At 50.2% G+C, this 18,268-nt stretch overlaps 8 protein-coding genes across 8 annotated transcripts; 3 read left to right on the plus strand and 5 right to left on the minus strand.

Annotated features, from left to right (window-relative positions):
• Positions 1–48: 48 nt before the first annotated feature.
• PC9H_011096 (uncharacterized protein) lies at positions 49–2,409 on the minus strand (the record flags this gene model as incomplete). The annotated part of the gene is made up of 14 exons (XM_036780581.1): positions 49–226; positions 281–328; positions 397–501; positions 554–919; positions 988–1,054; positions 1,107–1,330; positions 1,409–1,481; positions 1,537–1,555; positions 1,593–1,649; positions 1,723–1,820; positions 1,879–2,014; positions 2,076–2,135; positions 2,194–2,231; positions 2,283–2,409. The coding sequence occupies 14 exons, from the start codon at positions 2,407–2,409 to the stop codon at positions 49–51; spliced, it is 1,596 nt and encodes a 531-aa protein (XP_036627964.1).
• Positions 2,410–2,913: 504 nt separating this feature from the next.
• On the minus strand, positions 2,914–4,898 carry PC9H_011097 (uncharacterized protein; the record flags this gene model as incomplete). The annotated part of the gene is made up of 11 exons (XM_036780582.1): positions 2,914–2,943; positions 3,000–3,257; positions 3,313–3,482; positions 3,537–3,701; positions 3,771–3,918; positions 4,037–4,165; positions 4,220–4,275; positions 4,334–4,343; positions 4,401–4,655; positions 4,711–4,772; positions 4,838–4,898. The coding sequence occupies 11 exons, from the start codon at positions 4,896–4,898 to the stop codon at positions 2,914–2,916; spliced, it is 1,344 nt and encodes a 447-aa protein (XP_036627965.1).
• Positions 4,899–5,284: 386 nt separating this feature from the next.
• Positions 5,285–7,585, minus strand: PC9H_011098 (uncharacterized protein; the record flags this gene model as incomplete). The annotated part of the gene is made up of 9 exons (XM_036780583.1): positions 5,285–5,314; positions 5,435–5,556; positions 5,619–5,806; positions 5,860–5,878; positions 5,941–6,388; positions 6,448–6,914; positions 6,963–7,097; positions 7,147–7,292; positions 7,341–7,585. 9 exons carry the CDS (start codon positions 7,583–7,585, stop codon positions 5,285–5,287), a joined length of 1,800 nt encoding a protein of 599 aa, XP_036627966.1.
• A 386-nt stretch (positions 7,586–7,971) lies between these two features.
• Positions 7,972–8,246, plus strand: PC9H_011099 (uncharacterized protein; the record flags this gene model as incomplete). Its single annotated transcript, XM_036780584.1, has 2 exons — positions 7,972–8,178; positions 8,232–8,246. 2 exons carry the CDS (start codon positions 7,972–7,974, stop codon positions 8,244–8,246), a joined length of 222 nt encoding a protein of 73 aa, XP_036627967.1.
• A 989-nt stretch (positions 8,247–9,235) lies between these two features.
• PC9H_011100 (uncharacterized protein) lies at positions 9,236–10,418 on the plus strand (the record flags this gene model as incomplete). The annotated part of the gene is made up of 8 exons (XM_036780585.1): positions 9,236–9,293; positions 9,367–9,512; positions 9,575–9,641; positions 9,675–9,697; positions 9,754–9,898; positions 9,957–10,109; positions 10,168–10,330; positions 10,385–10,418. 8 exons carry the CDS (start codon positions 9,236–9,238, stop codon positions 10,416–10,418), a joined length of 789 nt encoding a protein of 262 aa, XP_036627968.1.
• Positions 10,419–11,675: 1,257 nt separating this feature from the next.
• On the minus strand, positions 11,676–12,778 carry PC9H_011101 (uncharacterized protein; the record flags this gene model as incomplete). Its single annotated transcript, XM_036780586.1, has 6 exons — positions 11,676–11,876; positions 11,927–11,995; positions 12,052–12,323; positions 12,382–12,447; positions 12,507–12,584; positions 12,637–12,778. 6 exons carry the CDS (start codon positions 12,776–12,778, stop codon positions 11,676–11,678), a joined length of 828 nt encoding a protein of 275 aa, XP_036627969.1.
• Positions 12,779–13,786: 1,008 nt separating this feature from the next.
• On the plus strand, positions 13,787–14,800 carry USB1 (poly(U)-specific 3'-to-5' RNA exonuclease; the record flags this gene model as incomplete). The annotated part of the gene is made up of 4 exons (XM_036780587.1): positions 13,787–13,860; positions 13,916–14,281; positions 14,329–14,422; positions 14,474–14,800. The coding sequence occupies 4 exons, from the start codon at positions 13,787–13,789 to the stop codon at positions 14,798–14,800; spliced, it is 861 nt and encodes a 286-aa protein (XP_036627970.1).
• A 117-nt stretch (positions 14,801–14,917) lies between these two features.
• PC9H_011103 (uncharacterized protein) lies at positions 14,918–16,814 on the minus strand (the record flags this gene model as incomplete). Its single annotated transcript, XM_036780588.1, has 3 exons — positions 14,918–15,699; positions 15,871–16,318; positions 16,371–16,814. The coding sequence occupies 3 exons, from the start codon at positions 16,812–16,814 to the stop codon at positions 14,918–14,920; spliced, it is 1,674 nt and encodes a 557-aa protein (XP_036627971.1).
• Positions 16,815–18,268: the final 1,454 nt, after the last annotated feature.

The raw sequence follows: 18,268 nt of genomic DNA on the forward strand, positions 1-18,268 counted from the left end.
GCACAGTTCAGTCAGCATCTCAGGAGTATTTCTACATATTGAATCCGTTCACTCCCTAATGGCGATGCGAACTTTGAGCGGCAGCTGTACCCCCTCATTCTCCCGACCCTCTATGGTGGGCGCCACAACCAAACAGGGATGCCGCCTGACATGTTCAGCCTCCGGTGTCAGCTCAAACTCGAAGTTACTGATGAGCTCTATAAGGAAGGCATGGAGTTCGTAAAGGCTAGCGCGGATGATCCAGTCAACCAAGAAGCCATAGTGTATGCCAAAGACTTACGCAAATCTCCAACCAATACAAGACCGCACTCCAGCAGCAAACGTCAAGCTAGTGTATAATTATGAGGAGGTAGCATGTCAGATTATCTTGTGGATGATTCAGATGCACAAACGTACACGTTTGCATACACCCCGACAACAGTTTGCTTCTTCCCGTCTGAGGTCCTGAGCCATCGGTCTGGGTTGAAAACATCTGCATCCTCGCCGAATACTTGCTTGTTTCTGATGTACGGTCAGTCAATCGATCGTCCTTCTGCACTGGTCACTAGCTTACCGGTTATACCCGGTGATGGATGCTACAACTTTCAGACCTTTAGGAACCGTAAGCTCGGTGATGACGGTGCCGTCGATCACTCGGAGAGGTGTCGAAAGTGGGAGAACATCATCTCTCCCAGCAGTCCTAAACGCATGATGTAGAGCTGGGTGGAATCTCAGCGCCTCCTTGACCACAGCAGTGGTGTATGGCATATTCTCGAAATCAGACACCTCAAATTGTGTGCGCCCATTTGTGCGAAGCTCGTTCTCAGCTGCCCATATTTCGGCGCGGAGTTTGCGCTGAATATGAGGTTGCTTGCAGATTTCTAGAAGGGTCCAGTTCAACGTGTTTGCTGTGGTTTCGTGGCCCGCTAGCATGATGGTCCTATATTTTATATAATATTAGAAGGGCTACCATATATCAATGCAGCACACGGTTGATATGCTGGGTACCTCATTTGCGCGAGCATTTCTGGGGTCGACATTCTTGTGCTCTCGTTCTCGGAGTTGTTGGATTGTACTGGTCCACAACAATCAACGGTTGCAACGAGATGTAGAAGAAATGAACGAACCCAACAAGCTCATGATATCCTTATTCCCTTTGCCGTCGAGGAGTGCATTCGCCTTCGCATCTATCAAGGTCTTCGCCACGCCGTTGCCAATTCTCTCGGTCTCCCTAGCGTGCCGAAGCTTTGCACTTTTCCGTTGGAAGAAGTGTCGTAACCATGAAGGCAAATGTGCCCAAGTGGAAATGGTGAAGATGGACGTCAGTGAAGGGGAACCAAATGTTTCTGATCTGTATTATTCGTAAGCCTCTAGTGTTCCAAGGACTGTGATAATATGGAGGAAGGGGTGATGGAGACGGTCGACTCACAGCAAAGTGGTGTATGCATTTGCTAATTCATTTTTATCGTCGTCCAAACCTCCGAAACGGTAGTCGAACGCCGCTACACAAGTATAAAGTACTGAGCGGACAGCAAGTTTCTGCGACATCGAATCTACTCGCCTTCTCCAATAGCATCTAACGTGGCCCGTGACAACCAGTAAGGCATATTCACCACCATAGAGCCGTCAGCACTTGATGCTGAAATCATATCTTTCCATTTTTCGCCGAGCTAAGTATGACGTTCCATTAGCCAGTCCTCCCGAGCCTGACCATTTGTATTGGGAACTAGGAGTGAGACTGACCTTGTTGGCAGCCGAAAAGAAAATAGGGAGGAATGAGCGGGCTTCTCGGGTACCAAAACCAGGGAGCATTATCTTCCTCTGCCGCTTGTGCACATCGCCTAAGGCCATAAGATGAGTCCAGGTTCATTTTACTTCAGTAAGATTCGACGCAATTACCATCGGCCCACGTTAGGCCCTGCCCTGCTGCCAAGCGGCTCAGCTCTCGACGCTCCCACATCTTAGGCCAGTGATAGCCAGATGTCTGGTAGATATACTGCAGGGCCTTCGCGTCCATGATGAGCAAGCGGTCTTCCTAAACATCAGCAGTCCAGTTTAGCTCATCGTTAGACTATAAAGCGAGGAAGGAAGCAGACCCCCAAAACTCCCTTGACTCGGACGATATCACCATACGCCTTTTGCCACTTAAGATCCGCCTAAGAAGGCACTCAGCTGTCAGTATAAAGAAGCAGGCCAACATAGCAGAGCCATTACCGCTGCAGCATCACTTTGATACAACTCTGGAAGATTTCCTACGAAAGAATTCAGAGTCTATCCTAAAAGATTATCGTGAATGTACATACCTAACAAGAACGAAGCGTCAGCCACAGGACCACGAACATGGTCTATGGATATCTTTGTGTTGCGTCGATACACGGCGTACACAACAGCAGGGACTAGGAATGCAATCAGTGCAATAGCAACACCCATCGTTGAGAATTGCCGGGCTAATGTACAAGCAAAGCCACCTCATTTTAAATCACTGCTGCCATGGAGTCCATGCGTCACAAAGAACCATGGGGCGCGCGATGGCAGCGGGTATGAGGGATAGAAGGGGCCAAACGTGTACTCAGCCGTTGCCAAATTACGTCCTGAACTGGGTCAGCAGGTCAGCAGGGACAGTGACCTTTCGAGCTCGTATCTGACTGAGTATTGGAGAATTGAGCTTCCTTTGAATGACAGGGCCCATCTTTGAGCCGTCGTGGGTTATAGGCCCCCATCGGCGGCGTTACAGCTTCAGAATGATGGGAGAAGTTCCCTCGCGCGTTGATAGATAAAGAATCCTCACCACAAAAGTGTTATACCTGATGACAACATGCACGATGCAGTCGGTCTCTTGGGTCTATATAGTACCGTTGATTTTCTCATGTCGCTGAATTGGAAGCGATCTGTGTCATTAGATATTACAGCGTACGTGAACCCAACACCAAGTCGCTAAACGGAATGCTTCTCAGTCGATTCACGCTACAACCAATTGTTAGATACATTGTCGAGGGAGCGTAACGAAACAAAAAGCTCACGTCGCTAGAGGCCCGATCATGTCTGTTCTTATTTCCCTTCCCGAAGGCGAGGAGACCCAAGAAAGCAAGGAGACCAAGCATCATGGCTGCGACGACAAGGGTAACGCCCGCACCGAGGAAGCCGGCGCCAATCGGGTTGAATCCCCGAGAAACCGACTGTGCACCTTTAATTTGAGCTGCGTTGATCGCGCCGCACCCTCGATCCTTCGTGTTTCCGCACAAGTTACACCAAGTGGTAGTGTCACTAATTGCCACCGGCTGAGCATACATTCGTCAGATGAAGAAACTCGTCGCAAGCAGCGTCGAAATGTACCGTGAATTTATCAACGAACTGCGAAAGAGGGACGTCCCCTGAGCCACCCATGAAGTTGTAAGTTTTGAAGTCTTCGTCGACAGTCCCATTCTTGAAATTGAATCTCAACACCGGTTCTCCGCCTGAAGATGGTTGCCGAACTTCAAGAGCTAGCGCGGCGGCATACTCCACTACGAGAAAAGGATTCAAGGGGCAGAATTAAGAATCTGTGGAGAGTCGCTTACCGACACCTGCGAGCTGTGGGTTGGCTTCAGCTGCGCCAGTCATGTTGAAGAGGGATAGGAAAGGTTTGTAGGAGATCGACTGGTATACTATCTTTAGTGGATCAGAGGAGTTGCTAATGCGCTTGAATCCGTTCAAGATCGAAGGAAGGATAGTGCGTCCAGCAACTGCACAACAGGAGAAAAGGCAGTTAGATATGCTGGGGGTGAAATGCCGCGACACGGATATATACTTACTGTTTCCAATGCCGTCTAGTTGGGGAGATGAAAAGACACCATATTCGTGGTAGTTCGCAAGATCCCTGGCTTGTTCACGGAAAGTGGGCGGAAGGCGCTGGAGGAACTCGGCGCTGTGGATAGACTCCACATTGATGAAGTCGAAAATCTACAAACCAGTAAGCCCTCAACGCCAAATCACCTTGTTTCATCAGTATGACTCACATTCCACTAAAAAGATGTACATCGGCACAAGAATCATAAAACGGAACAAATACACGACGCACCATGTTTTCCAAGGTCACTGGCCGACCGTCGAGGTATTGAGGCAATTGTGTCAGGAAAGCATCGTGTTCCGTGGCCTTCTGCTTGAATCCTGGGGACGCATAGAAAGCAGCCGTAGCGTCATCGAAGGCCTGAAGAAGTCAATTATTTAATTGTAAGGAGGCCAAATCATTATCGTTACTTACGCCGCACGATGTCCAGCCTTCCAAGGATATGTCGTTATTTGGTTCAACGGACTCAACTGAGAGCCAAGAGTAAGAATGTTTTCACGCGTCAGGTTAGACGTGTTAGGCGCTCACCTGGGATAGTCTTCAGCAAGTCAAGCGTTTGAATCATTTTCTAAACTCCAAAAGCCGCAGAACGCACCTGATATCCACCCAGAGGAGCCACAACAGTCGTCCCGTTTGCCAGAGTAGTGTTGTAGGCGGTCGTCGCGGGGAACAAGCCTTGGAGCAGAGACACCGCCGAGTTCAAGATAACTCCTCCTTCTCCTCCTGCGTCAGCACGCGCCTGAAGCTGCGCCTGGTCGAAGATGGTGGTATTGAACCCTCGAATGAAAGAGGGGGAGGAAGAGTTCCCGTAGATCGAACGCAACTTCTGTCCTAGCTGGAGCTCTTGGACCTACGACAACCTAGGATCAACAACCACCTATCTTATCTATTGCATCACGACATACATTCCCTAGAGCGGTGATAGATGTCGCAGATGCAGCATAGGTGGAGGGATTTTGGTAGAATCCTAGGCATCACCACATGCAAGCGATAAGCCTGAGAGAAGACCTTAGCAACAAGAATGCCACTCACCTTCGCGGTCCCCATGTCGCGCAATGATCACGACTCCCAAAACTTGGCTGTCACTTGCCATCGCTAAAGCCAACGAAGGTGCTACTGTATCAACCAAACCGCCGGGGGAACCAAGTCAAGCATTCGAAGCCTCGAAGCCACTTTATATCACCCACACCACATGCACCACATGCGCAAGCTTCGGAGACATGGCATGCTTGTGAATCCAAGGTTATATCAGGAAGCATGTGGGAGTTGATGAGCTCCGCCCTTAAGAACGAGACGAGAAAGGGGCGCCAAATGGGCCGACGCTATAGACGTAAAGCCGAGCAGTCTGGAGGTAGAATTCTAATGTCTACGATAATGTCTGGAAATTATAGGTACATAGATAGCACGATAGCAGTTGCATGGAAAGGAGAACAAGTACTGGCCACGAGAAATAAATCGCTTACTGAGTTAGGACCCACGTCAGAGTGTTCCTCCAACTGATTCCATGGTCTATATGTATGTACCGCCATACAGTATATCAAGGGACCAGCGGGTTGATGTGATCGTTGGAACATGGGGTAGGGACATCGTGAGATGCGGGGTAAGAATAGAAAAGTAAGGGAAACGTACGAATGGTGATGCGGTAGGCCCATCCAAAATGGCCAGTTCTTCAACAGTGAACGGCATTCTAGGTACGACGAGAGTACGCAAGGGGATGAGCAGCATAATGATAACGGGGAATCCGATCGCGGCTATAAGACGATCGTGTTCAACATGGGACCAGAATCAATGAGATAGCAAGAACGGTATATACCGATGGTTTGAGTGATGGCAAATGTAGCGCCGAAGCCTACCAATTGCACACCAACGAACATGATGATCCTAGATTTCCTAACCTTGCGCAGTGGCTCGTCGTACGGCGTCAAGGATTTGTCGCGAAGAAGGTAGAGGAGTCTGGTCGTGATGCCATTCCCACGAAGCGCATCGGCGCCCATATACCAGCTGGATAAATGTTAGCACGAAATACCGTAGGTTGCAAGTGTAGAAGAGCCTACAAAAGTCCGGCAAGAACACCTTTGATTGGAAAGAATGACACGTATCAGCAGCGTACAAGGAGAGGGAGATTGGTCACGTACCACGCGGAATCAGATTTAGAACATGGAGGAAAGGCCCAGTCAGGAGAACTAAGCACAGCGATCCCTGCGCCAAATTCGACACACGCTGCTCAACAACAGCGACGGGTACCTCAGGCACCCAACCAGGGTGCTCAAGCTCTGGACGCGCTCGCTTCTCATCCACACCCACAGGTTCTATTGTCATCGTGTTTGTCTGGGACTGAAGTCGCGAGGGCCCCGGGGAGCGGGACGCGGATGTGCGAGATGAAGTCCGTTCTTCGTCCTCCTTGACAGGCCGTCCCATGACAAGCAGAGACGTGGTGTGAATGGGTGCCTGGGGGATTAAGCCATTTGGCGCGGGCAATCCCAGGAGTCCTGCGATGAACGTCGTAACACCGAGCAGGAAGAAATCGTAGTGGAACCCCGGTGGCTTTTTAAGGGGAAACTCTGCGCCTTGCGCCATAAGTGACTGAATGATGGCATGAGCTCATCTACTACTTGACTGGAGGCGGGGATGGAGACTCGTACCGAGACATTGTGGTCAAAGAAGAACAAAATCCAGAGGATTATTCCAAACGGCAAGGCGATTCCCACCCACTTGCCATCCAACTCCCAAAACTTGACTAACCACTCCCTTCCACCAGCGGGTTGGAACGCACCTCCGACAGGTAAGGTAGTGGTGTTGGCGGCATTGAATCGACCCCAATACGCCATCCCGGAAGTCGCTATCAAAGAGATCGGCATACCGTAGTCCGCCAGGAATCGTCTGACATGACGGTGGAACAGCGTCTTCTGTGACAGCGATTGGAAAAGGAACGAAGTGACGAGCATGAGCAGGGCGAGAATGATTGCGACGAGTCCTCCGGGAAGGTTTGGGGGTTCGGATTGAAGTTGGCGAGTCAGAACTTGAATACCATATTGCAGGTATACCCAGGATACGTAGAACCCGAACGTGTCACAACTAAACAAGGTGACATATTTGAGGAAGTTGCACCCTAGTTAGACTCTTAATGAACGACCATGAGGTGAACACGACCTCATACAATTCAACAGAGCGGTGATCCAGTGGAAGATAGCCGCCCATAGGTACACCCACCCAATAAAATGCAGATAATTGGGTGGGTCGGACTGGCGCTCGATGATATCAAAGATCGTCTTGTTGAAAACAGTAATTGGACCTGTTATGCTGTGAGATATATCGTTTGTCCAGACAATCGGATGACTCACCAGTGACCCCGGCAATTGTCAGAGGTTGTGCTCCAAATACCGAGAAGATGAAGGCCGCCATGAACGAAGCTAGAAGCACTTCCGCCACACCATATTGTTGCGTCGTTTCTATTAAATCCAACGAAAATGCGATTCCTGGCAAGACACTGGAAATGATTTCGTATGGTTCAGCTGTACGCTGGTGTAGCACTCACTTCGCGAAAAATATCAGTGCTGTTGCAGGAACAACACGGTAGTTCCATGCATCAACCCAATCACTTTTGTACCACGGTGCACGAGCCTTTATATCAAGCCAAATACCGCGGCCGATCTTCAGGTAGTTGGGTAAACGCCGCAAGCCATGAACGACGATGGAAGGAGTTGCAGAGGTCGCGGGAGTGTCCCTGGTCTGGACTTTTGACTTCCCGTCCCCGGAGGAAGGGTAGTGAGGAGTACTCATGATAATTCAATAATGCGTAGGTCGTCGAGCTGGAGAAGAATTATATGGGAAGCACGAAGTTCAGAGGATCATGGTGGGGGAGCACAACCCGTCCAACCTCTACACGGGTAAGCAGCGAGTACAAGTCAAACTTCACCACACGGCTATGTTGCGAGTGGATGAAGTTAAAAAACATGAGCACACGTGATACTCCTATACTCCTCTTCTGAGATCATGTGACTTGAGACTCCTGGTGTGGCCCTGAATTCAGTGTGATGTCATCCCCATAAACTGGACAGGGGAAAAGTATATAAAGTGGCTGGCTTGCTGTTGCTCCGTTCCCCACATCCTGAACTCCAACCACCATCACCACAACCACCACAATCTACCGGAATTGTACTGTCAATATGTCTGGATCCGCTTCTTCATCGCCTTCGTATTTGAGCGCGATCGGGGACACGTTCGCGTTGCTGCTGAACACGCCTTTAGTGGACTCAAAGGCGGGAACAGGGTCCAAGGAGAGAAGGCTAGAGCCTGTGCAGTTGCAGGAGATCACTAGAGGAGGATCCTCGAGGAAGGCAATGGGAGGCACGTCGCTGCCAGGCGTTCCGTCGGTAAGTGCATCATAGAATTACCATGAAGCAGCGGCTGACTCAAATCGATGCAGCATGGTCGATCGTAATTCCGTGAGCTCTTTATACCCCGAGGATCCCAGCATTGCAAGTAAGTGATTAGTTTTCGCGCGATGCAATTTAGAGCTCATCTAGGTATTTGGCAGGAAATACACGTACATTTATCAGTATTGTAGATCACAACAAATACATTATGGAATCAACCTGAATCCTCGCTCGTTTCATCGACCAAAGCCAGCAATTGCCGCTTAGAGATGGGATATTTGACGCAGACTGATCACTTCGCGAGGTAGGATAAGGCTCAAGCACAGCGAAGCGCCCAAGCCAGTCCAACCTCTGATTTGCCTCCGTCCACCAGCACGTACATTGGACGCGCGTAAGTAATCGACATTAATGTGCACCATTGGCATTAGCACGTCTCCGCTTACTGCATCGCAAAGAACTATGGGGTATGGTGTAAGTTACCCAGTCGAGTCAATTGTGAGCACCAATATATTGAACTTCGACGACGCGCTGCTGTCGAGATACTATGCCTCATAAAATGCAGCCCATACTCCTGCACGTAAAAACCACAATCAAGAAGATTCAATTCAGCTGGCCGTGAAATCAACCTACGGTTTGTCAAGTATACGCCTGCGGAGGTGAATGAACTGTTTGGTCAGGGTCCCACGTGCTCGACCGAGCACGATATGGCACTGCTCCTGTAACGTCGTGAGTTGGTTGTGAGTGTTGAATTTCTCCGACTACCACAATTGTTTCGTGAGGATGGATTTAGTTTACCGAAGAAGTAGTGTACGTATCCTTGTGCTTACGTCGAATGTGCGTCCGTTGCGAGTAGCTTCGTCTCTTCCAATGTGACGCTCGTCAGTGGAAGAAAAGAAGCCTCATTTTCCGTGATCCTTCGGACAAATGTTAGTTATCGAGCTCTAGGAGGGATAGGAGAAGGATGATAGGAGACAGGAGAAGCACAGATATGGTAGAAATGGCGGTGTTCAAAAACTTAGCAACTTCGATTTCCAACTAAGATATCACTGCACCCATGTCAGAGACAGACAGTCAGAACCTCAAGGTCGCAATAGTTACTGGCGCATCTTCAGGTACGACCGTCGTAATTGAGAAACTGAGAATGTTGAATACGGTGCTGAGATAGGATGTTTGCTAAAACTGTAGGGATTGGGAAGGCGTCCGCCATAGCATTAGCCCAAGCGGGTTGGAATGTGGTGATCACAGCGCGTCGGATTGATGCCCTCCTTCAAACAGCAGAACAGTGTGACCAGAGGGCTCTTGTCGTTGCAGGCGACGTTACCGACGAGAAGGTAGTCCAAGTTTCCATCGTAGTCCACCATCTAGGATTTTGATATCTCCATCGCGAATTTAGTTCGTTCAAGAGCTATTCGCGCAGGCTGTGGAACAATTTGGCAAGCCTCAGACATGCTGGCATACTGGTCGATAAAGTCTGACCTCGTTAACATCTGTAGGACGAGTCGATCTGCTATTCAATGTCAGTCACTTTCGTCATTGTTAGGCAAGATCACTGCATCTCTAGACAACATGTAGAACGCGGGGATCAGCGCGCCTGGAACGCTCATCGAAGAACTTACCCTGGAGACGTTTCAGAACGTCATGAACGTAAACCTCGTTGGACCCTTCCTCTGCACGCGGGAGGCCTTCAAGGTATTCAAAGCCCAGACGCCCGCAGGAGGTCGGTACCCAGGCTGCACCGAGTTTGTCGCGTTAACGCTGACGAATTCTGCAATCAGGACGAATCATCAACAACGGATCCTTGTCAGCACACGTACCCCGCCCACACACCTTCCCTTACGCCTGTTCCAAGCACGCCATCTCTGGGCTCACGAAATGTACAGCACTCGACGGCCGGGCACATAACATAACTTGTACCCAAATCGACATCGGTATGTCACAAATTCACTTATCCACTGTATGCCCGGTACCTTCAAGCTATTATCATAGGAAACGCACATACAGACATGGTATCGGCTCAAACTCAGGGCATACTCCAGCCGAACGGCGCAATTATACCAGAAGCGACATTCGACGTCAAGCATGTCGCTGATAGCATAGTTCACATAGCTCAATTGCCGAACGATGTGACGGTACTCGAGATGAATATAATGTGGGTTGGCTAAACATGGTCGTTCACAAACGATTGACGGTTTTCATCACACAGGGCCTCAAAGGCGCCATACGTGGGGAGGGGATAAACGGGATCATCTCCCACTTTACACGCCCTTGTACTTCACCAATCACTCTCTTGTTGTCCTGCGGCTCAGTGGCCCGATGTTGTGTATCGAGGTTGGGCCGCCTTGCGTCGGTTGAGCACGGCTATGCACATCCTTCCCGTCCTTGAGCCTGACGAACGGCAATTTCGCATGGTAGTAGTACCGATGAAGGGGTCCGCCTGGAGTTCCAGGCACCCGCGCTGCGAGGACTCAACCATCATTGTCGCCACAGAATGAAATAGCCGAATGGGAACTTTGTGGGAGCCATACTCGAATATTCTCGCACTGCCTATTGATTTCATTGAATCACTGGCTATGCAATGAACCGTCCCTGTTGTCATAGATGATAAGGACGCAAGGTGTGGCATGCTGTCTCGCTCACCTTCGAGACCACTATCAATCCATCTTGAAGACTGTACATATCGAAGTCCCACCAACGTCTTCTGTTGATGATCTCCCACCCCACTGCCCCTAACTTACGTTAATAGCACCGTTTCATCGCATCCGCCGGTCTCGTAATTCGATAATGCATTCATTAGGTAGGTTCGCCGAGTTCCTGGTAAGTATCAGTATCACTAGCACTTTCTATTGACCCCACTGACGCACCTCCGCCCGCCTCGTAGGATCAACCCGCTTTAACGCCAGTCGCCTGTTCCGGATCTGCAGAGTTTAACCCCTCGCTCGGGCTCCCACTTGCATGCGGGTTGCTTCATAGAGGGGGGGATATTCGCACGTCTCAGGTCCCATTGATCACATCAAGGATTTGCGGGAGAAGCTGTTCGGGTACTAGGCTTCGGGGTATACGAATCGCCTCAGATAAACCCGGTGCGAATTCGTACTGAACTTCGACGGAACTTCCACAATGTCAGCGTAAAACGATCATGTCGATTGCCCATCGATCGGGATCAAAGCATATGGAGTTGAATATGGGGTGAGATGGCCTGATTTTAAGTCATCTTCCTCCTTAAGCTTTGGCGAATTTTAGGAGGAACTGATGTCTTTTGACTTAGCAGAAGAAATGGCCACGAAACCGCTTTGATTTCGTCCCATAGTTGAATACCTAGGAACCCCGAACTAACCAGCTGATCGATTGTGCTCGTTGATCGCGTGAACGACCCCGGCCTAGATGTGCGAGGAAACCTCCTTTAGCATTTCTCCGCCTTGTACCTCGGAAACAACGACTTGGATTGTGCATTTGTATGGATACAGGTGGCGACATGCCTTTGTACTTCTTTGGGCTCAAGCATCAGCTTCTCCCACTGCGCCTGGCTGACCAGGGCTACCGGCCGTTCTCCACGCACCCAGGATAAGGCTCACGATATCGTCTACGCCTGTGCCCTGCCTTACGCTACAGAAGATGGTGGGTCCATCTCCTCTCATGAGCTTGGAGTCGCGATCCATTACTTCCAGGGAGGCGCCCACGTACGGAGCAAGGTCCGTCTGTGAAGCAGTTCGTCATCATTCCGTTACTTCTACCGCGTAGTACTCACCTTGTTGATAACCAGTAGATCGGACTGGGAAATACCTGGACCACCTTTACGTGGGATCTTGTCCCCGCCCTATGTCGAACTGAAGTTCAGCTAGATCCGCATACCGTGATTCGATTCATACGCACTGAAACATCAATGACATAAATGATGTAGTCTGCCAATTCTCTGGAGTAGTTGGCTGCTAGGTTGTCTCCGCCGCTTTCCACGAACAACAATTGACATCCGTATTTCGCCTGTAAGGTTTCAAGTGCGCCCATGTTCGCGCTGATATCTTCACGGATGGCAGCATGAGGACACCCTCCCGTCTCTATGGCGAGAATACGTTCGGACGGGAGTGCCTTGTTCTTAATGAGAAATTCTTGATCTTCTCGAGTGAATATGTCATTCGTAACTGTAGCTACAAATGCAAGTTCGTGTTCATCAACAGATATGATTGAAGTCTGTGAGCTCCTCACCAAGATTATATTCGCTGCGAAGCTTTTGACAAAGAGCCAAGGTCAGTGCCGTCTTGCCGGAACCGACTGGTCTGATGGTAAATCATGTCAACATAATGGTTGATCACGATCATAATTAAACGAACCCTCCAATGCCAACTGTGAACCCTCGCTTTCAAAATTCCGCCCCGTGTAGTCCGGAAGGTCTCGTTCAGCATACTTTCCTTCGAGAAGAGTCAGCAATAGGACGTCGGGCGGCGTTCGCGTTCGCCGTACCTGGATGTTCTAGATGCTCGTGGGTATGTCCATGATCACCGGGACCGTCATGAGAGTGTGTGGGGCCACCAGCGTCGTGTGAATGAGATGCGGGAGGCTGGGAAGGGTTTGAAGTAAGATTATTGATAAATTGAACACTCATGTTCTCGTAAACGTTTCAAGAAGCTGCGAGGAATTGTTATCTGATCAAGTCGAAGTTAGAGCTGAATCAGGGGCCCGGCGCGGCGATCATAGGAGGTAGTTGTGGCTTGTTTGGCCTAGAGCCCACGGGCGTCTGTCAGAATCTGCTGGACTTGGACTACGACCACAATCATAAAGTTGGATCCTCACTCAAATCCTCGAAATATTGACGACGCCCCTGCGTACGACTTGAACCCATCTTGATTGCAGTGTCAGGTCAGGCGCAACTGGGTTTCGGCTTCCCAGTTCAAGGGGTTTAGACTCTAAGAGCCATTAGCGCAATATATGATTATTCTAGCTTCGCATCCTCATCAATGTCTCGGTTATTATGGTGGAACCTGCGAGAGACCGCAAGAATCTTCATCTCGCTACTCTTCGCAAGCCGTGTCCTCCGCCTTCTATCAGACTTCATAACGAAAAGGCAGGGAAGCTGAGCTACCCACCTCTCTCGCTGTATAGATTAGGTGCTTAGGACACATCTTCGGCATCGTATACCAGACACCCCTCCGTAAGTGTCATGTTTTGCTACCACATAGGCGTACTGTTCTTTTGTTGCGAAGGTCCATTAGCTTCAGATGTCGATGAGGGGCCGGTTGGCTGACTGGCCTAGTGGAGTGTTGTCAGTAGAGTGATACTGACGGTGGTGTAGTTCCCAGCCATCTCGATCTATTGAGTGACCTAGCGCTGTGTAGATAGTGAGCCCTTGAGTCGCTGAACGCCTACAATACGAACGCGACAGAACTACGTCTCCTGCTCGTAGACATCGGTGGCTCATGGTACCCGCTTTAATTCAGCCCATTACAAAGTGCATACGTGAATACCTCAGGGACATTACCGCCCGACCCGCAAGCCGGTCGCGAGTTATTGGTCGGCCGGCCGGCCGGGGCTGTTCGCTGAAGGGTATTTCCAGATTTGGCAGGCACGTTCAACTTAAACTCGACTCCGTCGTCGTCCTCGTACGCGGTGGTGAATGAAACGGGGCAAATCTAGTCTAGTAACATACTCAAGCTCCGACGATGAACCTCCTCCCGTCCCAAAGAAAAGGTAAGCTCATTGCTCATGCACAGCATCGGCGGAATAGTGATTCTACTAAATCTAGGAAGCTCCCTGGCCTAGCCTCGTCTTTAGTACCTAGCGTACCTGTAGACAATCCAGCATTGCACCAAGGGCGTATCAGGACGCAGCCACACGTTGACGGGCAGTTTGCTGCCTTTGTCTACGTTTCGGTTGGTTTGGACAAAGAGTCGCCTTTGAGGAAGTTATTATCAGACGCGTTTCGAACTGCAAAGGCCACGGTAGAGTGCCTACAAGAACTAAAAGGCGTACCTTTGAAGGAAGACGACAAGTCCAGCGACGGAGCAGAACCTGCTTTGCATATTTCTTTGTCGCGGCCAGTTTACCTACGCGCGTACCAACGCGACGAATTCAAAAGTGCTGTTAAGCAGCTGGCCAGCCAGTATTCACCGTAAGTATAATACAATTTATAAGGGGCTGCTGACGCCAGATTCTCAGGTTTGATGCATCGTTCGCAACATTTTCCGAATTGTCGAACGACGAAAAGACGAGAACATTCCTCGCCGTGGAAATAGGTGGGGGTCATAATGAAGTACCTCCAGCGAACCTCGTACCTGTTCGTTGATGCTAACTGCTTCATCAGTTGAAAGGGCTCAGCGAAGGCTTGACCCCGATTCTTAAACCGCTACGGCAGAAAGCGTATTACTCAGAACCGCGGTTCCATGCTTCCTTTGCCTGGGCGCTACTCCAGCCAACGCAGCAGGACGGATCTCCAAGTAATGCTGTCGATACCGCCCTTCCCAGCGCTGAATTCCGCGCCATATCTCAGTTCCCAACGGACTTGGTTCCAGAACTCAACCGAACATACAAATCCAGACTCTCCTCCGCTAGCGTCAGTACTTTCACCGTGGAGAATATCCACGTCAAAATTGGTAAAGAAGAAAGTAAATGGCGGCTCCGCCAAATATAACGCCCCGAAAGACGGCCCATGATCGGTCTACTTCCTATGGTAGATAGCACGACGGTATTCCCCTCCCTTCGGTCAACCATCAGATACGCAATTCAATGGTTCATCAACTAGCAACCGTCAGCTACATGATGGCAAGGCACTAGATGGCGCAATGACAATTGCCGTGTTTCTTCCGCTGCCGCTTCCTTGATCGAATAGATTGATGCATTGAACAGTTAGATTGTCATCAAAACCATTTCCATCCCTAGCCACCTTCGCTAATTCATCCACAACCCACTGGATGCGATCTCGCGCGATGAGGGTCTCTACGGCGGGGCCCAGCAAGCAGCGCAGGACGTGCAGCGTTTCAAGTTGAGTCGCAGTGGGCAATGATTGGGACTTGCATCCCCCGTCATTTTGAGTCGCCGCCAACGAAGATTGTACTGATATTCCCAGCTTCTCGCCGACTTTAAGGAGGAACGTATCCCAATCCCGGTAAGCAGAATCCGCTAGACGACCAAGCCGCCGCATGACCGGATTGGAGCCCGTACTTTCGTCCTCGCCATCCTCTGCGGGCTTACGCTGTGTGATTGTTCCTGCCCCTGTTCTATTGAAAGTTACGCATGCGGCATTGTCGCCGCCGTTGACGAGTCTGTCGGTTGAGCCGGTGTCTTTTCCATTGGACCCTAACCCGCTCTGCGCTTGCCCACTGACTTCGGGGGCCGGAAGGGCCAGCCCAGGATCCGCGATTGCATGTCCCAGCAACGCTCTCCACACAACCTTGCGCACTGAAAGCGCGGTCGAAGTAGACGACCTATCATTATCAAACCAATGTGACGGAATCTGTGTGGCGAGATGGTATGCAGACGGTGGTAGGTCGGTGAACGTGGAGTTCGAAAGGGTCTGGGACAGTGGGAAATCTAGTGACTCCCCAAGGTTAGATTTGTTTCGCAACACAGCCTCTTTGCACGTTCCAAATTCTATCAAGAAGAGTAATATCAAGCGTGTATCTCTCTCGGGCGCAGCCGTTGAAGTCACTTGCAGCCTCGTGATACAGTGGAACGGACGTAACCTGACAGAAGAATGCCTACCTTCAGCTCGTAGAAGGTTGTAACAACATCCGACAACGACAGCCGCTGCAAAATACCAGGTCTTTCCTGTCGAAACTCCATTGATACGTGCGGTGCCATCGCCGTCCTTTGCTCCTATAAATGCTCGCAACGTGTCGGGTGTGAGAGAACCACAAGCATGAAGCGCCACCAAAAGTACTGGAATCGGCGATAACGACTTTGGTTCAGGCAGACCAGATACCCAGCTGTCTATCACCTCGGCTAAAGAGTGGGCGTCTACGTGGACAGTCTGATGAGTGATAGTGCCAGCTTCTATGGCATTGCTGTCATCATCACTGGGATGACGCCTGAACTTCTTGCCCATGATCTTCTGTTCGCGGATTTCGGCGCCTTTTGTTTGGCTACGATCAGCATCTAGCGCTAGTACGTGCGAGTTGAAATGGATGCAGAGGTTCCGAGTTAAATAGCCCTAGAAGAAACCGTAAGATCACCAATCACCAATCGTAGGGAGCGGGAACAACTTGGCCAGCGCCTACATCGACAAAGTAGGGCTTCGCATCTCCAGGAAGGTGAAGCGAATCCACTAGACTTTGGACATAAGCTGTCATGCGGTCGACTTCGTGAGTCTTCTTAGGCGACATGCCAGAACCAAGACGAGTGCGTCCAGGCCGTACGGTATCGTTCAATCCTGGAATAGAGATCGGCGAGCGTGGCATTTCCATAGACTTCAGGACGTCAATGAGATCCGTAATTTCTTGCGGGATGGAATCAGTCCAATAAGGCGCCGCATAGTATTTTGCAATGGACATCCATCTTGAATGAGATTTAGACCACTCCCACCACCTAGCCCAAATAGAATGCGGCTCCCGTAGATTGTTTGGGTGGGATTCAAGCAGCGACTTCGCAAACGGACTATGCAAGAATGCTGCCAGTTGTGTAAGCGATGGTTCAGAGGAGGAGGACATCGGTATCTTTCCATGATATTGAGCCACCTAGTTCGGAGAATTAGACTGGTTTGCGAGCACCTTCTCGATGTCCAAGCTCAACGTCTCGGGCTTCTTTGGTAAAGTCGCAATTGTGTCGACTCCTGATATGAGTAGTTGGAGAATATGGTAAGAAGTAAGTTGTAAGATTGAATTCCGCTGCAGCGAAAATTACTGCGTGACTGAATAAATCGGAAGGAGCGTGACTCAACCTAGCGGGAAGATTAGACGCTCGGTGCCGACCCGTGCCGACTACGTGCCTCACGCTATCGTTTCGACGCTCGACTCTCCATAGGCTCGCACCCTACTTCTAAGTTGACGGCGACTTGAGGTTGGACTCCTTCTCAGGTTGCTGGCAGAATAGCTTCCCATCTATGCAACAGTCTCTTCCAAGACTAATGCTTCCTCTGGCTTGAGTCTGGACCCTATATGTGATCTACTCAGTAGGAATACGTCCTTCGAGGCTGACGCTGACCAGGAGGCAAGTAAAATCCTCCGCGCAGTGTTCTGGACTGAGAGAAGTACACTAACGCGACTCTTTTACACTCTACGTCTACGGCATCATCTAGGCAGCATATCTCCGGCGTCAAGGCCAGGTGGCTCTCCTCTTGGTTCTAGGGTTCTGGATATCCTGTCTTCGGTTGGCCCACATTCTGGATGATTTAATCGACGGCGCGCATTGGGTTTGGAATATACCTGCTGGCACCCACAATACACGACACAACGACAGATGTCGCCATTCCGCCGGGCTGGGCTGGATCACAGAACGGAAGATGAACATGTGTTTGGCTTATCTAGTTTCGCAAACTTTGACGTGCGTCTTAATGGAAGAGATATCGATTGGTGTACTCTGGCAGCTGCGGCAAATCACCATTCCCAAGCCAGGTTTGACCTAGGCCCTCAATTTAACGATCCCGCGATTTAATTCCCTGCTTGTAGCATCTCCGACGCTATCCTCAGCCACGCACCACTCCAAAACCTAAGGAAAAGCGCCAACCAATGTCTTCTTCTCATGTTCAAACACCATCAATCAGAACAAAGACACAGCCGCCTGTCGAAGGGGCTTTAGGCGATGTATTAATGCGGCGCTAATTTTGCTTCCGTGGAATCCAACCGAACTCCCCTATTTGGCCGTCTACATGGTACACGTCGGTGCACACACTGCGTATCAACTTTGGCCCGTTAACGGACGAAATTTACGCAACAACAGCAGAAGTTTCCAAATGACACCGGTCGCTGATCACTTTGAAGACACCGTCGAGAGCTGACTTTTGAGGTGCACGCTGTGTGTCTAGCTCGTAACACTCGTAAGCGTATATGTCAGTACGTACATACTCCCATTAGACCGTTACTTAACGGTTCAATTGTCGGTTCACTTGCACAGCACTTGCAGTAAACCTTCACCAGTCCCCTGCTAAGGGACAATGCCGCCGATT

Source organism: Pleurotus ostreatus (genome assembly GCF_014466165.1).
Source record: "Pleurotus ostreatus strain PC9 chromosome Unknown scaffold_8, whole genome shotgun sequence".
NCBI lineage: Eukaryota > Fungi > Basidiomycota > Agaricomycetes > Agaricales > Pleurotaceae > Pleurotus > Pleurotus ostreatus.